Consider the following 18,778-nt stretch of genomic DNA (forward strand, 5'->3'; position numbering starts at 1 on the left):
AATAGTTAGGAACTAACTGAAGTGATTTATAGCATTCTATCATTCTATTTAAGTATTCAGAGAGGATGGGGAACTCCTAGGAGTCTGCAGTTATAGTAAGCATAATACCTCTCCCAAGCAGAGGAAAAGAATGGGAAGTTACAGACCTTGCAGGGTAATTTCTCTCCGTGGGAAGATGGTGCAACAACTGGTCTCAGAAGGCAGGTGGACAAAGGGGAAGCAGTGTACCTGGTGCATCTACATTTTTTGACATGCTACCACATATAGTCTCATTAGCAGATTACAGTCACGAAATTTGAACTAAAGGATCCCAGATACAGTTTGCTTGGATAATGCCATCAGTAACAGCTGCAACTGCAGCTAGCACTGGCACTAGGAAGAGCCGATGCCATCAATTGTTTCTGCTGTCGTGGCTGCCATCAGGTGCTGCAGCAGCAGCATCTGGCTCTGGGAGGCCACACGCATGAGCAAGGATCCATCTCCCACCCAGAGATGGCATCCAAGTGCCTGCAGCCCTTGCTGCGCCACATCATCCTGTGAGGATTCAAGCTCTGTCACTTCATCCTTGCAGTGATAGCCCTGTTTCTCTAATGCTGCAGCTGTACTTTGGCTCAGGCCTTTTGTCATGTTGTCAGCAACAAGTCCCACCCTTGCTCTGCCACAAATCTTACAGGGTCCATCATCTGCACTGGGCTGCATTGGCTTATGCCCAGGGAGCTCCAGGAACTGCAGATGAGCTCAGCACCCTGCCTGTGGGCCAGCACGGTGCTTAGGAGACAGCTTGTAGTTCTGCCTTCTCTTAGATGCACAAGTATGCTTGTGGGCATATGGTTGTGAAACTCCGCTTGGCTGCTCAATTCCTGATCTTTGCAATGACAAGAGGTTTGTGGCTGTCTATAATAAAGCAGTAAGAAGATAAGTTTTCTTGGAAGATCGAGGACAGGTTGTGATAATTTGAGTTTGTTTAGTCTGAAACAAAGAAGGCTGAAGGGAGGCTTGATAACGTGTCCTTAGTAGGTAAAAGCTGGTTATGCAGAGGCTGGTGAACAAGTGTTTTCTGAAGTCAGGTTCTAAGGGGAGGGACAACAAAAAATTCAGTTAGGTTACAGAAGAAGGTTTAGTTTGAAGATTAGCAAGGAAAAATCCCCCTCTCCAAAAAGCATGTAAGCATAGTAAAATACTGAAGTATATGTATTAAATACTAAATTTCCTTCATTTGAATTTTCAAGAATGAATTAGAGAAGGATCTCTGGCATGTTCTAGCCAAACTGAATCTGTTCCACTGCACTGGGTCGGGTGAGGTGATCTGTTCAGTTGTTTTTAGCCTTACAGTTGTATTATTCTGTGACAGCCTAGTAAGGCCCAGCCCTTCTCTGGCACAATAATATTCAACTTTTGAGTCTTAGAGCTGATGACTGCCAAGTTCTTTACCAAAGCTTGTATTTTCATTAATGTAGTGATTTCAATCAGCATCAATCTTACAGTTCCAGTGAGAATGCCCTCTTAACAGTGGGCTGCCATGTAAAGTGAAGCTTAGTGGTGTTAGCTTTGTGTCTTTCATTAATCTGCATGCCTTTGTAAGTAAAATATTTTTAAAAGGAGCTAGAATAAATGTCACAAGTGCGGCTTTAAGCAGGTTGTGAGTCACACTTCAATTATCGTCAGTAATATGTGCTGAGGCTGTTATCTCCTAACAGCTAAAAAATGTGATAGAGGTGTAGAGAGGGTTTTATAATGCGTGCTTTTTTGTTGTTGTTTTTCTAAGATGTATAAATATCTTCAGTCTTATACACAAAAACATATGAACAAAGAGTACAGCATTGAGGAAAAATCATAAAGGGTTAGTGAGGTACAAAAGAGGGAGGAGAGATGGACGTGCTGTGCGTTAAAATCACAGCTGATGCAAGAAGCATTAAAGGGCTGGAAGCGTGTGTGGAGTCACATGGGACCTCGCATGACATATGCTAACATGTGGCATCTGTCCCTGCTGCTCACTGAGAGCTGTCCACAGAATGAGGGTTAATTTGGTGAAGTAGATACTAAAGCTGGCTGGACATCTCTGACTTCAATGTTTTAGGACTTTAAATTGTAGCGATAATGGACTAGATGTCCATTTTACGTTTAGTAGATACCCATTTCTGCTGAGCTTGTCAATCTACGTAACGTGGGCTCCACTCAGATGGGTTTGCTGATCCCAGTATGCAACGTTACAAGCAGCTGACCAAGACTGTACAAGTATTAAACACAGTGAGGGTAGTGCTCTGATAATGGTGATGAATAAGCAGAATGAGTCCTGTGGTTGTATTCTGAGTGGCAGGACTGGTGTTGGTTGGAGAGAACCTTTCAGCCCATTCTTCAAAAAGATTTGAGATGTGTGAGCTGGAATGGAGACCAGATTTGTTTTTCCGTCGGAGGCGGAAAGAAGGAATTTTTTTACATTTAGGACACTTGGTTAAACTTGTTCTGTACAATAAAGGTGTTTCAGGTATCACACAACTACTGAAATCTAGAAAAGGAATCATGGTTATGCATGTTTTTCCTACTGTTTGATATATACGTAAGACTGTGCACTTGCTTGCATACTTGCTGATTTGGGGATTAGGAGAATATTGGAATGCATTTCATGAAACCAAGTACAGGAAGATAAGAAGAAAAATGCAAGGATGAGATTTAGCAATGGTCTGATTTTTATTGTTTTTTAATTAAGCAACAATATAGTTACCTTAAAGCCATACAAGTATCTTTTTTATGATTATTAAGAGTTATCCAGAGACATGTGAAATAATTGAAGGCTGGGGGAAAAATGCAAAATAAAGTATGCAAAAGCAATGGATTAGTCGGATGATCGAGTTGTGTGGAAGAATTGTGAAGGTTAACGTAAAAAAAAAAAAAAGTGACTGACCTAAGCTTTAAGATACAAGGACAGGGCTTTGGAGGGGTGGAACACACAAAGGGTGTTCAAATCAGAAAGTTCTCATGTAGAACATTGGCCAGATGAGAAAGCAAAGGATGAATCCAGGGGTGCAATCAAGGATGAATCTTCAGTTAGAAAACATTTGTTATAAAGAAAGATCAGCGGTGTTGAACTCACTTTGTACAGGAGACTTGTTTAAATGTGACTTAGTAAAAGTATTTGAAATCATGAAAGGATTTTATGAAATGGAGTAGTATTAGCTGTGTCTGCTATTTAGGAGAATTAATATCCAGGAACAAAGTCATACAGCTAGGAAATTACTCCGGAGTACAAAATAAAGAACTATTTCTTTTCAGTGAACCACAAGAAATGTTTCCTGCGTAGTAGATTATCAGACTGGTGAGCAAAAGAAAAGAGTGAAAGTGAGTTTTGGACCATTGGGCCTAAACCAGTATTTGCCAGACTTTGCTTGCAAGCTAACAGGTGCACAGAAGAGACTGGGCACGAGTTTTTCCCCTCGTGCTATTTCGCCACCAGCCCTGGCTGGGGGCCTGTGCTCTTGCGCCGGGGGAGCACATTGGTGTGTCCTGGGCTGTGGGTGTCCAGCTCTGGAGCGTGTGTGTCCATGCGGAGGCAAGGGAACAGCACCATCTGCAGCCCAGCACTCTGCACCCAGCCCCTGGGGAAAGCAGTGCCCAGAGGTCACTGTCGCAGGGTTAGCTAGTGATTAAATTCTTCCAGAACTTGTATGCTTGTTTATTTTTAACAGAATGGGTGAAGTTTATTATAGGATTCAGTACAAAGCAAGGATCGTGACCAGGGTCTGTATTTGGAGTTTGGGTTTTTTGCCTGAGAAATAAATTTGGGGTTTACAGTAAGGAGATTAAAGAACTTGAGAGACTCGGGGGAGGTTGTCAATCTCTATGTAACTGATGTGGCTCCCTCTTCTCTTGGCGTGACATCAGGTTGGCCATGGACCGCAGCTCAGCGCCTCACTGAGCTAAGCAGCCAGTCGGGATGGAAATTACCCGAGGTGGAGTGGCCCTGTGGCATATTGAGCAACACTCACGTGCTTTACATGGGGGAATCGAAGTAGTCTGCAGAGCAAAATAAGTAGTCTTAAAGACATTTGAAGAAGCAGCCTGGCTTGGCCGATCAGTCATGTGGGAATATTTTGACAAATCTGATATTTTGACAATTGCATGCTGCATGGATCTTGTTACAACCTGCTCAGAATTTTAGAGTGTTTCTCATAAATCACGCTGCATGTGTTAGCACAGTAAATCTTTATTTTTATACATAAATACAACTTTTTGAATGAGATATTTTTTTATTCTTTATTCATGGCATAGGTTTATTTGTTACCATGCAGTTAGAACTGCCACTATGATTCCTTAATTTTCAAAGGACTAAAACATAAATTTTCAGAACTTAGAAAAAATGTTTTCTTCATGGGAAGTTCTTTTAATACAATTTGTCCCTTAAAAACGAGCTTAAGTACATTTTTGGGAAGCTGAAACATTAGGGAAACTCATCAGATGTCAGGGTCTCATGCAGTGGCCACAGCAGTTTTTCAGCAGTCTGAAGACTGATGGCATTTTCTGTGGAACAGTGTAATTATAGGAGCTCTTAACTGTCTGTGTCTATTACGTCAGAGAAAAGTGTTTTACTCTAGCTGAAGTGAATGGGAGTCTTAACAGATCTTGTTTCCACAGGAATTGAATCAGATTCTTAAAGAATAAATTTGAAGTTTATTGTGAAATTCGAGTGGCCTTGTGCCAGCTGTTGTTTGGACTTACTAGTGACCTCAGTGGTAATTAAGGGTTGATCCTTTCTTCCCAAACACACCCCTTACACTTCTAAGTTTTGAGCCTTATGCCATTTTTCTTTGGAAAAGCAGTAATACTTTGTCTGGGCTGGGCATTTAATTAACTTTGCTTCCAGAAGCAAGGAGAGTGGCAGTTGAAAAGACTTTCCCAGTCTAAGTGGTCTGAAAAGCCTCTGTTGGATCTGTAATATTATAATTCTTGATAATGCCTATGGATGACACTGATTTTATAAAGGCTTGTCAGCTGAACTTCAGTTTTCCAAAATGAACGTGATTCAGATTTTATTCTAATTTTGCCTATTCTGGAAGCTGTAAGAAAAGGTCTTAATTTGGCATGTTCTCGTAATGATCAGTGTAGCTTAATTATAGTTAAGGAGACTTCTAATGTTTTAAGAAAGATACTTGATTACAATAGTCTGCTTTCCTCACCCTGTAAAAATGGATAATTTTGCAAGTGTGTGAGCACAAAACTCTGCCTTGTTTTCAAGGCCTGCAGTCTGCGAGGGCTACAGTGGTTGCCTTGCTGTCCTCAAGGAGTTCCTGGTGGCTTCTGGTATATGGGAGTTACTTTGAGTTATTCCTGCCTGATGTGATTATATACTCTCTTTTGCCTTGGCTCTAGATTCTGCAGCATATTAATGTTTGTTTCCGCTCCTTCCTACACTATTTCAGTCAAGAACGTAGTCTCTTGCATTTTAGGGTGCTGGTCTGGAACACGCTGTGCCCTAACGTGAACGTCTGTGAGGTCTCTCTACATGTATGCTGGGTGTGCACCCACTGTATACATAGAAAAGGCCACAACTCTATTTTCCTGCCACGTTTATTTCTGAATAAGAAGGGTGTGACGCTTCTGCGTTTTCATAGAACATCATAGAATAGTTTGGATTGGAAGAGCCTCATCCAACCTGACCTTGTATGTTTCTAGGGATGGGGCATCTACCACCTCTCTGGGTGACCTGTTTCAGTATACCCTCACTGTAAAAAAATTTATTCCTTACCTCTATTCTAAATCTACCCACTTTTAGTCTAAAACCATTACCTCTTGGCCTATCACAGTAGGCCCTAATAAAAAGTAGAGGTGTGGCAGCGTTAGAGTGAGCGAGCTTCCTACTGTACTCCAGCCTGTGCATCTTCTGTCCATCCTTTTCAAGACCAAGCTGCTTTTGCTTGCAGAAGCAGAAGGGGGACAGTCCTTCCCCTTTTACCCATACAAGCATCAGCAGCCTGTGATTTTATTGTGTAAAACTATAGATTTTGTTCCAGTATCAGTACAACACAACTAATAATACCAAGAAAAACTGCAAGAAACAGGCTTGCTATGGAAGGTGGCTTGTACTCTGCTGTCACCCCTGGCAAAAATGGAGATCACTATGTGCAAATTCAGTTCCCCGAGTATGGCCATCTAGGGCTGTTTGAGATTTTTAAGGGTATTCAGGCCAGACATCTGTGGGGGGCTGGCCAGCAGGGCTTAGGCAAACCTTAGTGCTTCTGGAGAAGCAGGTGGAGGCTAAGTGGCATACCCCCTAAACATAAAACAGCTTTATAGATGCATGCCCAGGCAGCTGAATCATGCCTTCGTTCTCTGTCAGTGGAAACGAGAACCAGGCAGGCTGAAGGCAGTGCTGACAGCTTTGCTGCGATGCCAGCCCGCAGAGGAGGAAGCCAAGCCAGGGTCTTTAACTGCAGAAGCAGAACACTACATGAGGTTGGAACCTATAGCAACTTGATTGTAAGGACAACCAGATGTGTTAGCTGAACAGTAGGATAAAGCTATGCGAGTTATGCGGGGTGTTAGACTTTGGAGGCAGCAGCCACCCTCATGATCTTCATTTGTCAAGTGCCTAACATGCTGGGGTCCAGGGACAAGATTGCAGCTCTGTGACTGCTACAGTTTTAAAAGCTGGTTTTTACTAGTGGTAGTCCAGGTTCCTGAAGGCACTAGACTGCAAAGCTTAAGCTTACTGGGAAAGTATGATATGGAACTGTCTCATGCTCTCTCCAGGGGGAATGGAGTTTTTCTTACCACAAACATCATAGAAGCACAAATGTGCCAGAAGATGAATCACTTCTGAAACAGTGCCTTAAATTTTCCCTGTCTCCTTTTGACTGTTAAAGCCATTTTGCTTCTCTTGTTTTTGTCAGTTGCTCCTCAGCCACTCACTATCTCCCACGTCTTCCTTAAAGAATCTCTTCTCATGCCCAAATTATCGAATCTGCCACACTCATGTGGGTATATTGCAAAAAGTTGCCCGAGGCAGCATGTTATCTACTTCGCACATGGACCTTGCAAAGTGTAGGGCTGACAATTCTGTGATTTTATTGAAAAGCCACAAGAACTGTTATGAAATGCCATGGTGCTCAGCAGATCCCACAGATCCATCCAGAGACCCCTATCTGCATCTACTAGTGGTACTACGCATTCTGAAGGACGCTGAATGTGGCAGCAAAACAGCAATGAAATAGTAATATTTGTTTCTTGTAAGTTTAAAGATCTAAGAATTCATTATATATATTGAGAGACAAGACTTGCCCAAGTGATACTTAAAAAGAGATGATTTTGCAAGGTTTTCCTCAAGTGGCAGTGTGGGGTCTTTTGAGAAGCACAAGATGCTCCTTTTAAAAAAAAGTGATCTGCTGCTTTGAGTGAGCATGCTTGCTGCATGCCAGTTGACCAAATCCATCTTTTTAGGTGCACATCTGCTGCTCAGAGTATCGGAAGAAATTCTTTATGATATTGTCCTGTACCAGCATACCAACGTAGTATGTCCTAAATAATTAATCCTCACCGTAATTGTCAACCAATGGCAGAACTAAGACAGATGTCTAAGGTGTACTGCTCATATTCCTGTTTTGACAGCTCTATGCCATTTTCTTCATACACAGTATGAGTTAATCTCTGAAGCGTCTGTGATTTCTAGAAAGATAAGTTGGGGAAGAGAGTTGTCTGTAATACTTTGGAAACCTCAGAGTATTAAAAAAAACAAACAGAAGGTCACCAAATGTGTGTTGTGAGAGATGGACCAGCAGGGTAACAAAATTATCCTGCATCTAATGGAAAATAAAAGCAGACAGATTAGAGATGGTAGTATTTTCTCATCCCACAATTCAGATACCTGCATGCTGGGCAACTCCCATGAGTTCTATATTGAAAAGAGTGCGGGCATTGTGCCGCACAGATACTTCTTCAGCTGTGCTGGTGCAGTGTCTTTTAGATGTACACCCCCTTCCTTTGTCCTTGATCTGATGTCCTCCCGTGCCTCTGGCCACCAGCCTGTGCTGTGGATCTGGTCTGGCTTGGGGTTCTGCTCTCCTAAGGGAAGTGGAGAGTGACCCGTCCTGCCTGGCAGGGCAAGGAGGAGCGGGGAACCCTCTGTCAGGTTTTTATTGTAGAGAAAACTTGCCTACTTTTGTCGGAAAGAGTTTAGCACTCCGTTTGGCGTAGTTCTTTGAATAGAAAAATAAAAAGTCACAGTTGGTTTGGGTTAAAAATTAGACCCTTGTGCTTTCCATCTTTTAAGCATTTAGCATAATCAAATCTCATATCAGGGATTTTAATGATATCTACACGGCTTCCCTTTTTCTTTCTTTTCACCACAGATGTAGTAGGAGAACATCTGTTCTGTTTCTTTGTTCAGCTTGACAGTACTTCAACGTTACCAGAGAATTTTTGTCTTGGAAATATTTTTAAATTAATTGCTTACAGGATTTTTTTTTTAAATCACAACTAAAATTAAATTAATTTTTTTTTTGTGTATGTATGTGTGCGTGTGAAGCTATGTATATGTATAAGAGTACTGCTATATAACTTGACCTATAAGCAGTCTGTATAAAAGTTTTGGAAAATATTTGTTGGAATTACTTATGGAACAGTCTTCTGTATGACTTGTTCTGGCTAGTCTTCAGCATGAGCATAAATATGCTCTGATATTATTCTCAATTAAGGTGACGGTCTTTGTGAAAACATATTGCAGATGCTCTGATATTATTCTCAATTAAGGTGACGGTCTTTGTGAAAACATATTGCAGGGTAATTTCATGTTTAAAAGTTGAAATAAGAAAACCTGAACTAAAAAGCTTTTATGAAGTGAATCACCAGTATGGAGACAGTTATTTAATCAACAGGATGGATCTAGAAATTCCACTGGAAGTCAGGTAAACAGAGCTGTTGTATAAAGTCAAAGATCTGGGTCGATTCTTGCTGCCCTCATCATACACACAGAAATGTTGGTAGTCAGAGGAGTGTCATAGATCAGTACAGTTCATCTCTAGCAGAGGTGATAACTTTAGAAGAAATTTCTGATGTTGTATTTTATTCTCTGTAAGCTTAGGAAGTTTCTGATCTGGTGCCCTAATGGGAATGCCAAAGAGCCAACATTAAATTGTAGCTGGAAAGCCCTCAACCTCTGTCCTGCTGGCAGCGTCAAAAATCTCTGCTTCTGAGAAGTGAGGTCCTTTGTTTCATGTTTAAAGAGTAGCTGGCTGAAATTGTTAAATAAATTTCAGATAAAGTTATATTTAAACTAATGCTAAGAAACAAGAAGTTGGCCTGTGGACAGACATCTCCCAGCTTTGTTTTGCCTGTCAGAAAAGTTAGGTCTTTTGGCTGTCTCTTCTCATTACATCTGCACCCTTGCTCATGGTTGGCCTCATAGGGTCTGCTGGTTATCAGCCCTTCTTAACCCCATTTAGTTGAATGAGGTCAGCTGGCAAAGGCTGACCATCTATTAGGGGCACCACAGGAGGGGATTGTTGGGTTGGTGACTGCTGGTGTTGCTGCTGAGATGTAGGGAGCATTAGCTTCTGCCACTGGCATGGCTGGTGGGAAGGGCTCTGCATGTCCTTGGCTTCACTAGATCAACCTAATGTCTTATTTCTTTGGTATGTTTTGTAAGGTAGATGTGTGAGCCGTTGGGAAAACTCATTAAGTACTGAGAAAGCTGAGGTGACAAAACATGTTGTTAACTGGTGGATAGTATGCTTTGATTAGTCATAAGTTTAAGGCCAGAAAGGGTGTTAACTTTTGGCCTGACTACAGTAAACTGACATGCTGAGGATAATACGTATGTCAAGACAGGATTTAGCTCTGTGTGGTTGTTTACAATTCATTGGATCTAGCTAGGGTTGTCTGTTGGTAGTCATTATTTAGGTCAAAATAGGTGGGTATCTGGTATTGGTTATCATTTAAATTGTCAGATACTGATTTTGTCGTTGCTATATGCATTCATTACCCATAACTTCATACTACTTTTCAGTAAAATGAAATAAAATGTGAATGAACTGCCTGAGTACAGACATAGAAATGAATTTTGTCTGTTACAATTAATTTGGGTTTGTAAATTTGCCATGAAAGTGAATAAATTGGAAAAGCCACACTGAGGTACATCTGAGGTTTATCTGTATATTAAAAGATATGTGTTAATGAGTGTGAATTCTCAGGTATAAATGGGGATTGTATATTTAATTTTTGTGTTTATCTGTTCAGGTTCGAAAGCATGTGAATGACCTATATGAAGACCTAAGAGATGGACATAACTTGATCTCGCTTTTAGAAGTCCTTTCTGGAGACACCTTGGTAAGCTTTTAGATCAGAATGCAGTTGTTCCAGTTTGTTATATATACATTTGCTCTGTTTGTCATCTCTTTGCATATCAACTGCTGGAGGTTTCTTTGATATTTTCCATAATCTGTGACTTGATACCAAAGACAAGTTGTTTTTCTATTGGTGAAATAATCCATCATGAATTCTGTGGGGGAATGCAATCTGTTCTCTTCGTTTCTTGTGGTCAGTGAGGCTTCCTTTCTTAATAGGGTAATGCGCTATTTCTTCTGTTCTTCCCTTTTCTTTACAATTTTTCTTTTTAACAAGTATAGGATGCTTAATATCCCTTCATATTAAAGGGAGTAACTTACAAATAGCAAGGATAAAATGTCCCTGAAATTGTCTAACACACTCCTCAGGTGTCATTTCCTTTCTTTGTGAGCATTACTTCCCTTGCTTGGTATTTGTTCTCTTCATTATGTTCTTCTTTTCATGCTCTTCTTTTCATTTGTGGTCTGTCTTGTGTTTTTGCTGTCCTGTCTCCTGTCTGTTATATTCATTAGCCAAGAGAGCGAGATTTTTTGAAGACTTTACGGTTGGTGAGTTCAACAGAAGCATGCGCAAATGAACAGCATGAGGATGTGGAGGATGAGGATAAGGGGGTAGGTGCCGACCCCCGTAACTGTACTAATGTAGTGTTTGAAGTGTGGTGTCTGCTAACGTAAATTCTTAGTTCTGTGTGCTGCAGTAGTGTGCTGTAGAAAGTACAAAAGAACTCACATTGGTAAACCAGGATACGTATGTTTATGATGGAGGTATGGTAAAGACAAATTTTTGTTCAGCCTTTCTGCAAACAGCTAAAATGCAAATGTTCAAGATTTCTATTTGTTTTCTTTTGTTAAACTGTACAAAACCATGGTGCAATTGTGTACTGGACAATATTATCAAGATGTTATAAAATAATCTGTTTTAATAATAAATAAGTGCCATAATTCAATTAAACCAAGATTTATTTTTTTTTACTTGCAAACAGTATTGCCCATATACAAGTAATTTAGACAAAGGCTTCAAGTCTCTTGGTGAAGTTAATTTGATTTGTCTTAATTAGAAGCACCAGTCTACTGCACCCACAGTGTATTTGACAATATTGGATAATATTTTGAAATGAGGTAATTCAGATGTGCAGACCTATTTGTTAGAATTTATCAAATGTAATAGTTATTTTTACAAAAGCAGATAGTCAAAGTAGAAGTTAAGTGTCAGCTCTGTGTAGTGGCTTCCAAGTACATGGATTGTTTGCGGGTTTTATCTTTCTTGCAACAAATGCTGAGTTATTGTTTCACTGTATTTTAACCATCCAGAAGGGAAATATCTACTTACAAAGCGTAAAATGCTGAGTGCTTGTTAGTCCAAGTGAGCTGTATCATGTCTTTGTAGACCTTGCATCATTAGCATTTGCTAAAGCAACTTGCTGTCGTAGGGCCCGAGTGCCACCTTTGCTCCCCGTGTGTTGTGCTGCAGTTGTGATTTCAGTGGAATTTGTGTGCTTTTTTTCTGGGGCATAACATAACTCAAAACACCGCATTTTAGTTGTACATTGGAAAAAATATTTCCCCTCTGAGATGATATACCTAAATATATTGTTTGGGATTTATTATATTCTCTTTGCTATGGAAAACTAAGTTCCAGGTTTGCAGTCCTTCATTCCATCCAGGGAAGCTACTCAGTAGCAAGGGCTGCAGGGCTTGATCCTGGGCTATTGGTGTGAAAAAAGGGGCTAATTTGAAGGTTCTATAATGGAAATTGAAATTCTTTGTGTTTTAGTTTATGCTTCTTATTCAACTCCATATTCCCATGTTTCCTTTTGGCAAGCATCTGATACTCTGCAGGGGGGGAAAAAAATGCAGTTGAGGAAGGCTTGGGCTTGTATCTGTGTGTTTCGCAGTGACTGTGTAAGGAAATATTCATATTCATGGCTGATCCCTAGCAATTATAGTGCGTTCCAGTTTATTGCTGTCAAAGTTTGTGAAAAATCTGAAATAAGGAAGAAGAATAGAAAGATTTGGATGTGATGATGATGATATAAATTTAACTGCTTTCCCATTGCTGATCTGTGACAGCTAAGTAAAGTATGCTTTTTCTGTGTGATTCTTCTTCTTGGTGATTTTACACTAACTGCATGCAGTTTTGCCATGTTTCCATTAACACACCACTCATGCTTATTTTGCAGTTTCTTCTTGCTAGTTTTGCCTTTGCTTTGAGAAGAGTGACTTGTTGGGTGTTTTCACACTTTATAATGTTCTACCCAAATCAAGAGTTTAATCTGACACTCTAGGGCTGTGTATGTTATATTATTCTGTTTGGAGGAAGGTATTATCTTTATTAGATGCTTTAAATAAATATATATTGATATCATGATGATTATGCAGTCATACTGTAAATAAAAAACAGTAAATCATAAAGTTGCATGCAGAGGTAACCTTTTCTATCACAGAGTTTACAGAGCAACATAAAGGTCCATGATGTTACTTACATTTTGATTTGCTTAATATACTGTAAATTTTTTATAATAATATATTGCAGTTTAGTTTCTGTAGGTAGATTCATGTAGGGCCTTTTTTAGCCCTCTTGGCCTTAGTAGTACTTTACAGGGAAAACACCTATCAGCCTGCATGGATCCAAGTTGCAGTTTGGGACCACTGATCTCTCTTGCCATCCACTGTGCTAAAAAATTTCAACTACAGTTAAAAAAAAAAAAAAAAGAAAATTGTTAAAGCACACTTTTCCAGCAAAGGTATTGGCTTCATTAAAACAGTGGTGCTTCAGATGTTTTACATGGTATCTTTTATTGGACTGTTTGTTCTTTTGTCTGACAAGAAAATCTCACAACTATTGTTTTCCGATTTTAGCCCCGAGAAAAAGGTCGGATGCGTTTTCACAGACTGCAGAACGTTCAAATTGCACTTGACTATTTGAAAAAACGCCAGGTATGGTGAAAATATTAATAAAAAATGTTAATGAAAATTTTGTCACCTGTAGCTAATAAATAAAAAATATGTCCTGCTTGGTCTTTTATGCATGTTGCATAACAGCTGCTAGTGTAGGCCTGGCTTGATCTCATGCTTGAGATGTGGTAAAGGTAACTTTACACCACCCTTCTCTGAGCAATAACATGAACACACTCCATGTGGTATATGTTGTTAAAGAGGTGAAAATTATGGGTAAGATCCTCAGGAGTTGCTTTTGGTAGATTTAACTCTCTTTCATGCTGCCCACTCACTAGCTGATACGTGGTTTTGTTCACAATCTAGTATGTAGTGCAAAATGCAGATTCAGAGAAATTAGAACATTGTGTGGGAGTTCCTTGTTTTGATTAAATTTGATCCTGGTGAAAGCAAAACTGGTGCCCTAGTAAGGCAGCAGAGTCACCGGGGCTGTGGAGGATTCAGGCTTAATTTCACCTGTATCTCCTCTAAGCCAAACAATTGAAACCCACACAGCTGGGTGCTTTTCTGCTGCTGTGAGTTTCTTTCCACTTTTAAATTTCTTTTAAACACTTACAGGATTCTTGCTTTCTCCTTTTACAAAATGGTAATATTAAAAAAAAATGTCCCAAACATGGATGGAAGGTAAAACTGTACCTCCCTATCCATCCCATCTAAATGAGTTGACGCTGGAAATCTGCTTTCTGATTGGTTGATTTTTGGTTTTAATTTATTTTATTTGCTACTTAAGAAGTTTGAAAAAATATGAGGTAGCAAACCATAGACATACTTAGTTTGGTTATAAAAACAAATGTCTTTTCATATTTTGAGTGAAATTGCAAGCTATCTTTCGGGTCACTGAGTGAAGTGTGCACTGAGAACTCAATCCTGTTTTGCTGAGTTCAAAGCTAACTTTTCCTGTTCACCTAAGTAAGCCATTGATCAAATAACAGTACAAAGTAAATGAATGGCTACTTGACAGTCACAGCAGCGTTTTTATGCAGTGAAACCTCTGGACTTGTACTGCACCATGCCTTATTTATGCATGACAGACCATCCTATTAAAACGCAGGGGATTGAGGATCAGGTCATCCTCATATTTGTGAATGTGCACGTGTCATTGGGAACTGCAAGTCTCCGTCATGCAGCTGTTGGTTGTGATCTCAGGACTTCTGTGCTCTCTTTAGCCTTGCAGTTTCGTGAAGCTGGCTGTACCCTACTGTACAAAACGCCTGTAGGCCTTTGGTCTTCTTAGCAAGTTGCCAGTGGGACTTGCATTTGATTAAAGTTTCAGCCCCCTCATAGGTGTTTCTAAACAGTATTGAGGAGGCAACTTGCTCAGGTTGGCTGTATAGCCTCCAAATACAATGCTTTATTGTGATGTAAGGCAGAGACATCCTATATATTGATAATTTTGAAGCATGACTTGGAAAAAACAAAGAAAAAAAAACAAAGAGAAGGCATATTTGACTATCCTGTAGAGTATTGCCAAACACAAACAGGGAGGAAAACATTTGGATTTGTTTTTAATTTCTTTTTTTGAACTGTGAAATACGGTCTCTTTCTTCCTGAGAGCACGTTTTTGGTTGGTTGGGTTTTTTGGGTTTTTTTTCCTAATAGTTAGGATTATGTCTGCAGATCAAGAGAAGGGTATGCCTTTGCTTGCTTGGTGTTTATAACAGGGTATATGTTAAAAAGCATGTGTATGTAACTTTACTAATGTAAGCATAAAATGCCTTTTAGCTGAGTCATCTTTAATTGCTAGGCTACATGGATACATAATGCATATAGAGAAATCAAATGTGATAATAAAATATGGCAAAGAAAATAGAATTATTGAACTCGCTTTGGATGTGAGTTTATTGGAGTGGCAAAAATGTCGGACTTTGTTTTAATCGTAGTAACCATTTCATGCTTATGGCATTGTGAATGAGTACAGCAGCAGAAGCAATAACAATTGTTGTCATTATTAAGCCATTGGTTATTTAAATGTGATACTAAATTCCTGGGTTTATCAAACCAGACCATTGTGTTTTAGCAGGCCAGTTCTGCTGCTGAATTCTTGAGGAGGAAAGGCAGTGATAGCTTCCTGGGTCTCAGCGCTGCCCTGAGACGGATACATCAGTTACAGATCATCATCTTCTTGTTATCCTTTCCCCCTCTATCATACCTTCCCCCTCTGACATGGTCAGAGATGAAGGATATTTGGCACTGGGAGCAGATCTGCTGGTGTAGTGACAGCTGAGGAATCTTTCCAGCTCAGAGTGGGTGGGAAAGAGACACTGGCGGGCCACTTACAGCCAGAGTGCAATTCCTTTCTGCTTTTGAGAATTAAAAAAAACAGAGTAGACTTGGGAAGTGAGTAATGCATCCTTTATAGTTGCGCCTGTGTAGTGGAGCATGTGTTGGTGGCATGTTTATTTCAATTTTGTCTGTATTTTCTTTCCACAATGGCAGGTGAAACTGGTTAACATCAGAAATGATGACATAACAGATGGGAATCCCAAATTGACTTTGGGCTTGATATGGACCATAATTTTGCACTTTCAGGTAAGCCTACTTTTGCTTGACAGTATGTTTTCAGTCACATTCTTGCGTACATTTGTGATGAACGTATCAACTTAGCACTCCATATAGGCTGCGCACAAATAAAGATTATACCTCTTCTCTAATGTGTATATGAAGGTTTTGATAATGTGTCTTATCTGCTGATGTAAACTGAAGCTGAAGGTGTAGTTTGTTTGCTGTCTAATTTCCACTCTGTGGAGTAAGAGGAAAAAATAGCTTGGTTTTTGAACATTAAAGACAATGGTTGGTGTATTTCTTCTAACGTCTGGGCAAACTGGTCTTGTTTAAGTCTACAGAATTCTTCTGTTCGAATATTAAAATATATTTAAAAAAAAAAATTAAAATCTTTTTCCATTCTGGATTTCTCTGCTGATACGAGTATTTTAGAAAGCACTACTCTCGGCCTTTTCAAGCAGTTCGTAACAGTTCCGCATTGTTTTTAGCCCCAGTGACGGTAATGGGGGTCACGCTAGGTGGCACTGTGGTTGTTGTACACTGGTGGGATTGTGTACAGTATAATGCAGCCTTACAGTGTGTGGTGTTAAATTGCTCCTCCAAATGAGGCTTTCACAAAGGCTGTGGCTGTAGATGATGTAATTCAGATGACAGATAATTCCCATTTAGTGACTGCAGCATTGTTAGCGATAAACTCCCTGCTGTGCAGTCATTTTAAATGATCAGAAAATTACATGATCATGTAGAAAAAAGCATGGATCATTAAGGAAATCCCGCACTGGATTTATTACTGGAAAAAAAAAAATGGTCTTTCAAAACCCCAAAAGACTGCTAGGATCTAATCTGCCTTTCTGCAAATCCTAATGAGGAACAGAAGCCATGAATAGGGCTAATGTGGCCCTAGTCTAAACAGGGTGCACAGTTTAGCCCAGGCCCATTCACTAAGCATAAAGGAGAAACCACTAACTGCTCACCACTAGCAAGGACCTGAATTTCCTCAGCTCCCTCCGTTCTGTCATGTCAGTCATTGCTCCCACATGGTTATACAGAGAAAGAAGGCTGGGCTTAAATGTATTTAAGCATGACCCACAGAATTAGGCCCACAGTGATTGAATGTTGCTGTGTTTTATGAAATAATGATTATTTAATGAATTATTAATAGAAGCTGTTAGTGGAAGTTAAACCTTTACCTGATATATATTTTTCTGAGCCTGATGAATAGGATTTTGCAGGATGAAATTGTTAGTTTTTCTCACCAGCTGAAGCACAGGACAACTGGCACAATTTGGGTGCATCTTAAATGGTGGTAAACATGTTCAGCGTCAGATGTGAGGCTTGGAGGGCTAGTCAATACAGTGGGTGAGGCTGGTGGAGCAGTTCGGATCACTTGTAGTAGGTGCTTAGAGCACCTACTGAGCTATTCAGGTGTCCAGCATAGGTGCTTAGTGTGATCTGAGATGACACAGCATATCCAGTAGCATATGCAGTGAGAAGCAAGTTTCCTTAGGTCCTGTGGTGTATCTGCTATTCCCGTGTAGGTATCTCAGATAGTTAAGTGTCTCAAATGTTCTATATGGTCAACTGACTTTCTTCTTATGTCTCTGTCAGGTGTGAAACATTGCTGTTCAAGATCCCTTGACTGTACTAACTAGATCTCGAGGGCTTTTGATTCAGTTTCCTAAAGTCAGGTGGCATTTGAGTGACATCTGAGGTGTACTAGAGTATCCAGGACACGCATGTAGAGTTCTCGGAGACACCAGATCTATGAGAGACCCATGTTCTTCTAGACCTGTAGCTAGAGGCCAGTTGGCATATAGCAGGATATCTCAAAGAGCTCTAGAAACCTTTGTTTAGGAAACTAAATTCTGCCTCCACTGGATAAAATCGTCTCTTCAAGACCTAGCCAGCATGTAAACACAAATATATAGACACGTACATTAAGGTGTCTTAATCTGAAGTATCCCTTAACTTTTCCCAGCATTTGCGGGAGTAGTTGATTCCTCAGTGAGTATAAGGAGCTGTTTGCCATGTGATGTTACTGCTTCTGCTCCATCATTTAAGTGTATTCTAATAATACTGCAACCTGGAAGGTAGTCAAGATGCCAGACTTTTGGTGGCCATTGTTTGTGGTTTCTTGTTTGTCTGAGACATGGCACTTATCTGGAGGATAATATTTCCTCAAAACAGAAAAGCCTTCTGAGTATTGGAATGAATTTAGGAATGATTTAGGGGAAAGACATGATGAACAAAAATAAAAGAGGATACGTGTTTGAGGATTAAGTTTCCCTTGCATCTGAATTGTGTCTAGAGATGGTTATGGCTTTGTGACTTGGTACCCTTAATTAGATAATTATAAATGTTGTTCTGAGTTATACTACTGACTTTTGCAGCTGCATAAGTCCAGAAATTGTACATTCTTCTGTGTCCCAAGTAATTACGTATAAGATATAGAAAAGATGGAATGGGAAATCCAGTGGTTTATTGAGTTGAGTATGTTAGAAAATAATTTGTCCTGTGGATATTGAAAATCACTGAGACATGTATATTATTAGGATTTAGGCAAGCTTTCAATGTATGCATTTCACATGCCTTTAATAATATGTGGCTTTTTAAAAATATCAGTTTCATAATGCAATAACTACTCTAACTTATTTTCTTGGCACCTGTAGAACAAGCTAAATCAGATTACAGTATTTTGTATAATTATAGGCTATATGTATTAAATATCCAAATTAATACTTGAATGGACTCCTTCAACACCCAGTATGTTTTCATTGATGACATTGGAGATGAGTAACTGTAAATGAAAGCAGAATTTGGCCTCAGTAAGTAACCACAATTTTAGTAAGATAATTTCTGTGAAAATTGGTGATCATTTCTTTTCAAACCACTGCAAACATTCTTCAATTTAACAAATGTTAAATATTTAGAATAATTTGCAGTTGGTTCTAAAAAACACACCAAAAAAAAGCAAAACCTGAAACTTCAAA

At 39.6% G+C, this 18,778-nt stretch overlaps 1 protein-coding gene across 16 annotated transcripts in view; it reads left to right on the forward strand.

Annotated features, from left to right (window-relative positions):
* The window catches only part of DST (dystonin), a 309,801-nt gene that overhangs the window by 109,123 nt on the left and 181,900 nt on the right, over positions 1-18,778 (forward strand). For 10 of the 16 annotated variants that reach the window (XM_049819450.1, XM_049819456.1, XM_049819454.1 and 7 more), the window contains 4 exons: positions 10,225-10,314; positions 10,845-10,943; positions 13,191-13,268; positions 15,723-15,815. In XM_049819450.1, coding sequence (XP_049675407.1) covers positions 10,225-10,314; positions 10,845-10,943; positions 13,191-13,268; positions 15,723-15,815 — 360 coding nt within the window. The remainder of the gene's footprint in view (positions 1-10,224; positions 10,315-10,844; positions 10,944-13,190; positions 13,269-15,722; positions 15,816-18,778) is intronic. The other 6 variants (XM_049819457.1, XM_049819458.1, XM_049819462.1 and 3 more) reach the window with 1 other exon arrangement.

The sequence above is a fragment of the Accipiter gentilis genome, chromosome 16 (assembly GCF_929443795.1).
Source record: "Accipiter gentilis chromosome 16, bAccGen1.1, whole genome shotgun sequence".
Lineage (NCBI taxonomy): Eukaryota > Metazoa > Chordata > Aves > Accipitriformes > Accipitridae > Astur > Astur gentilis.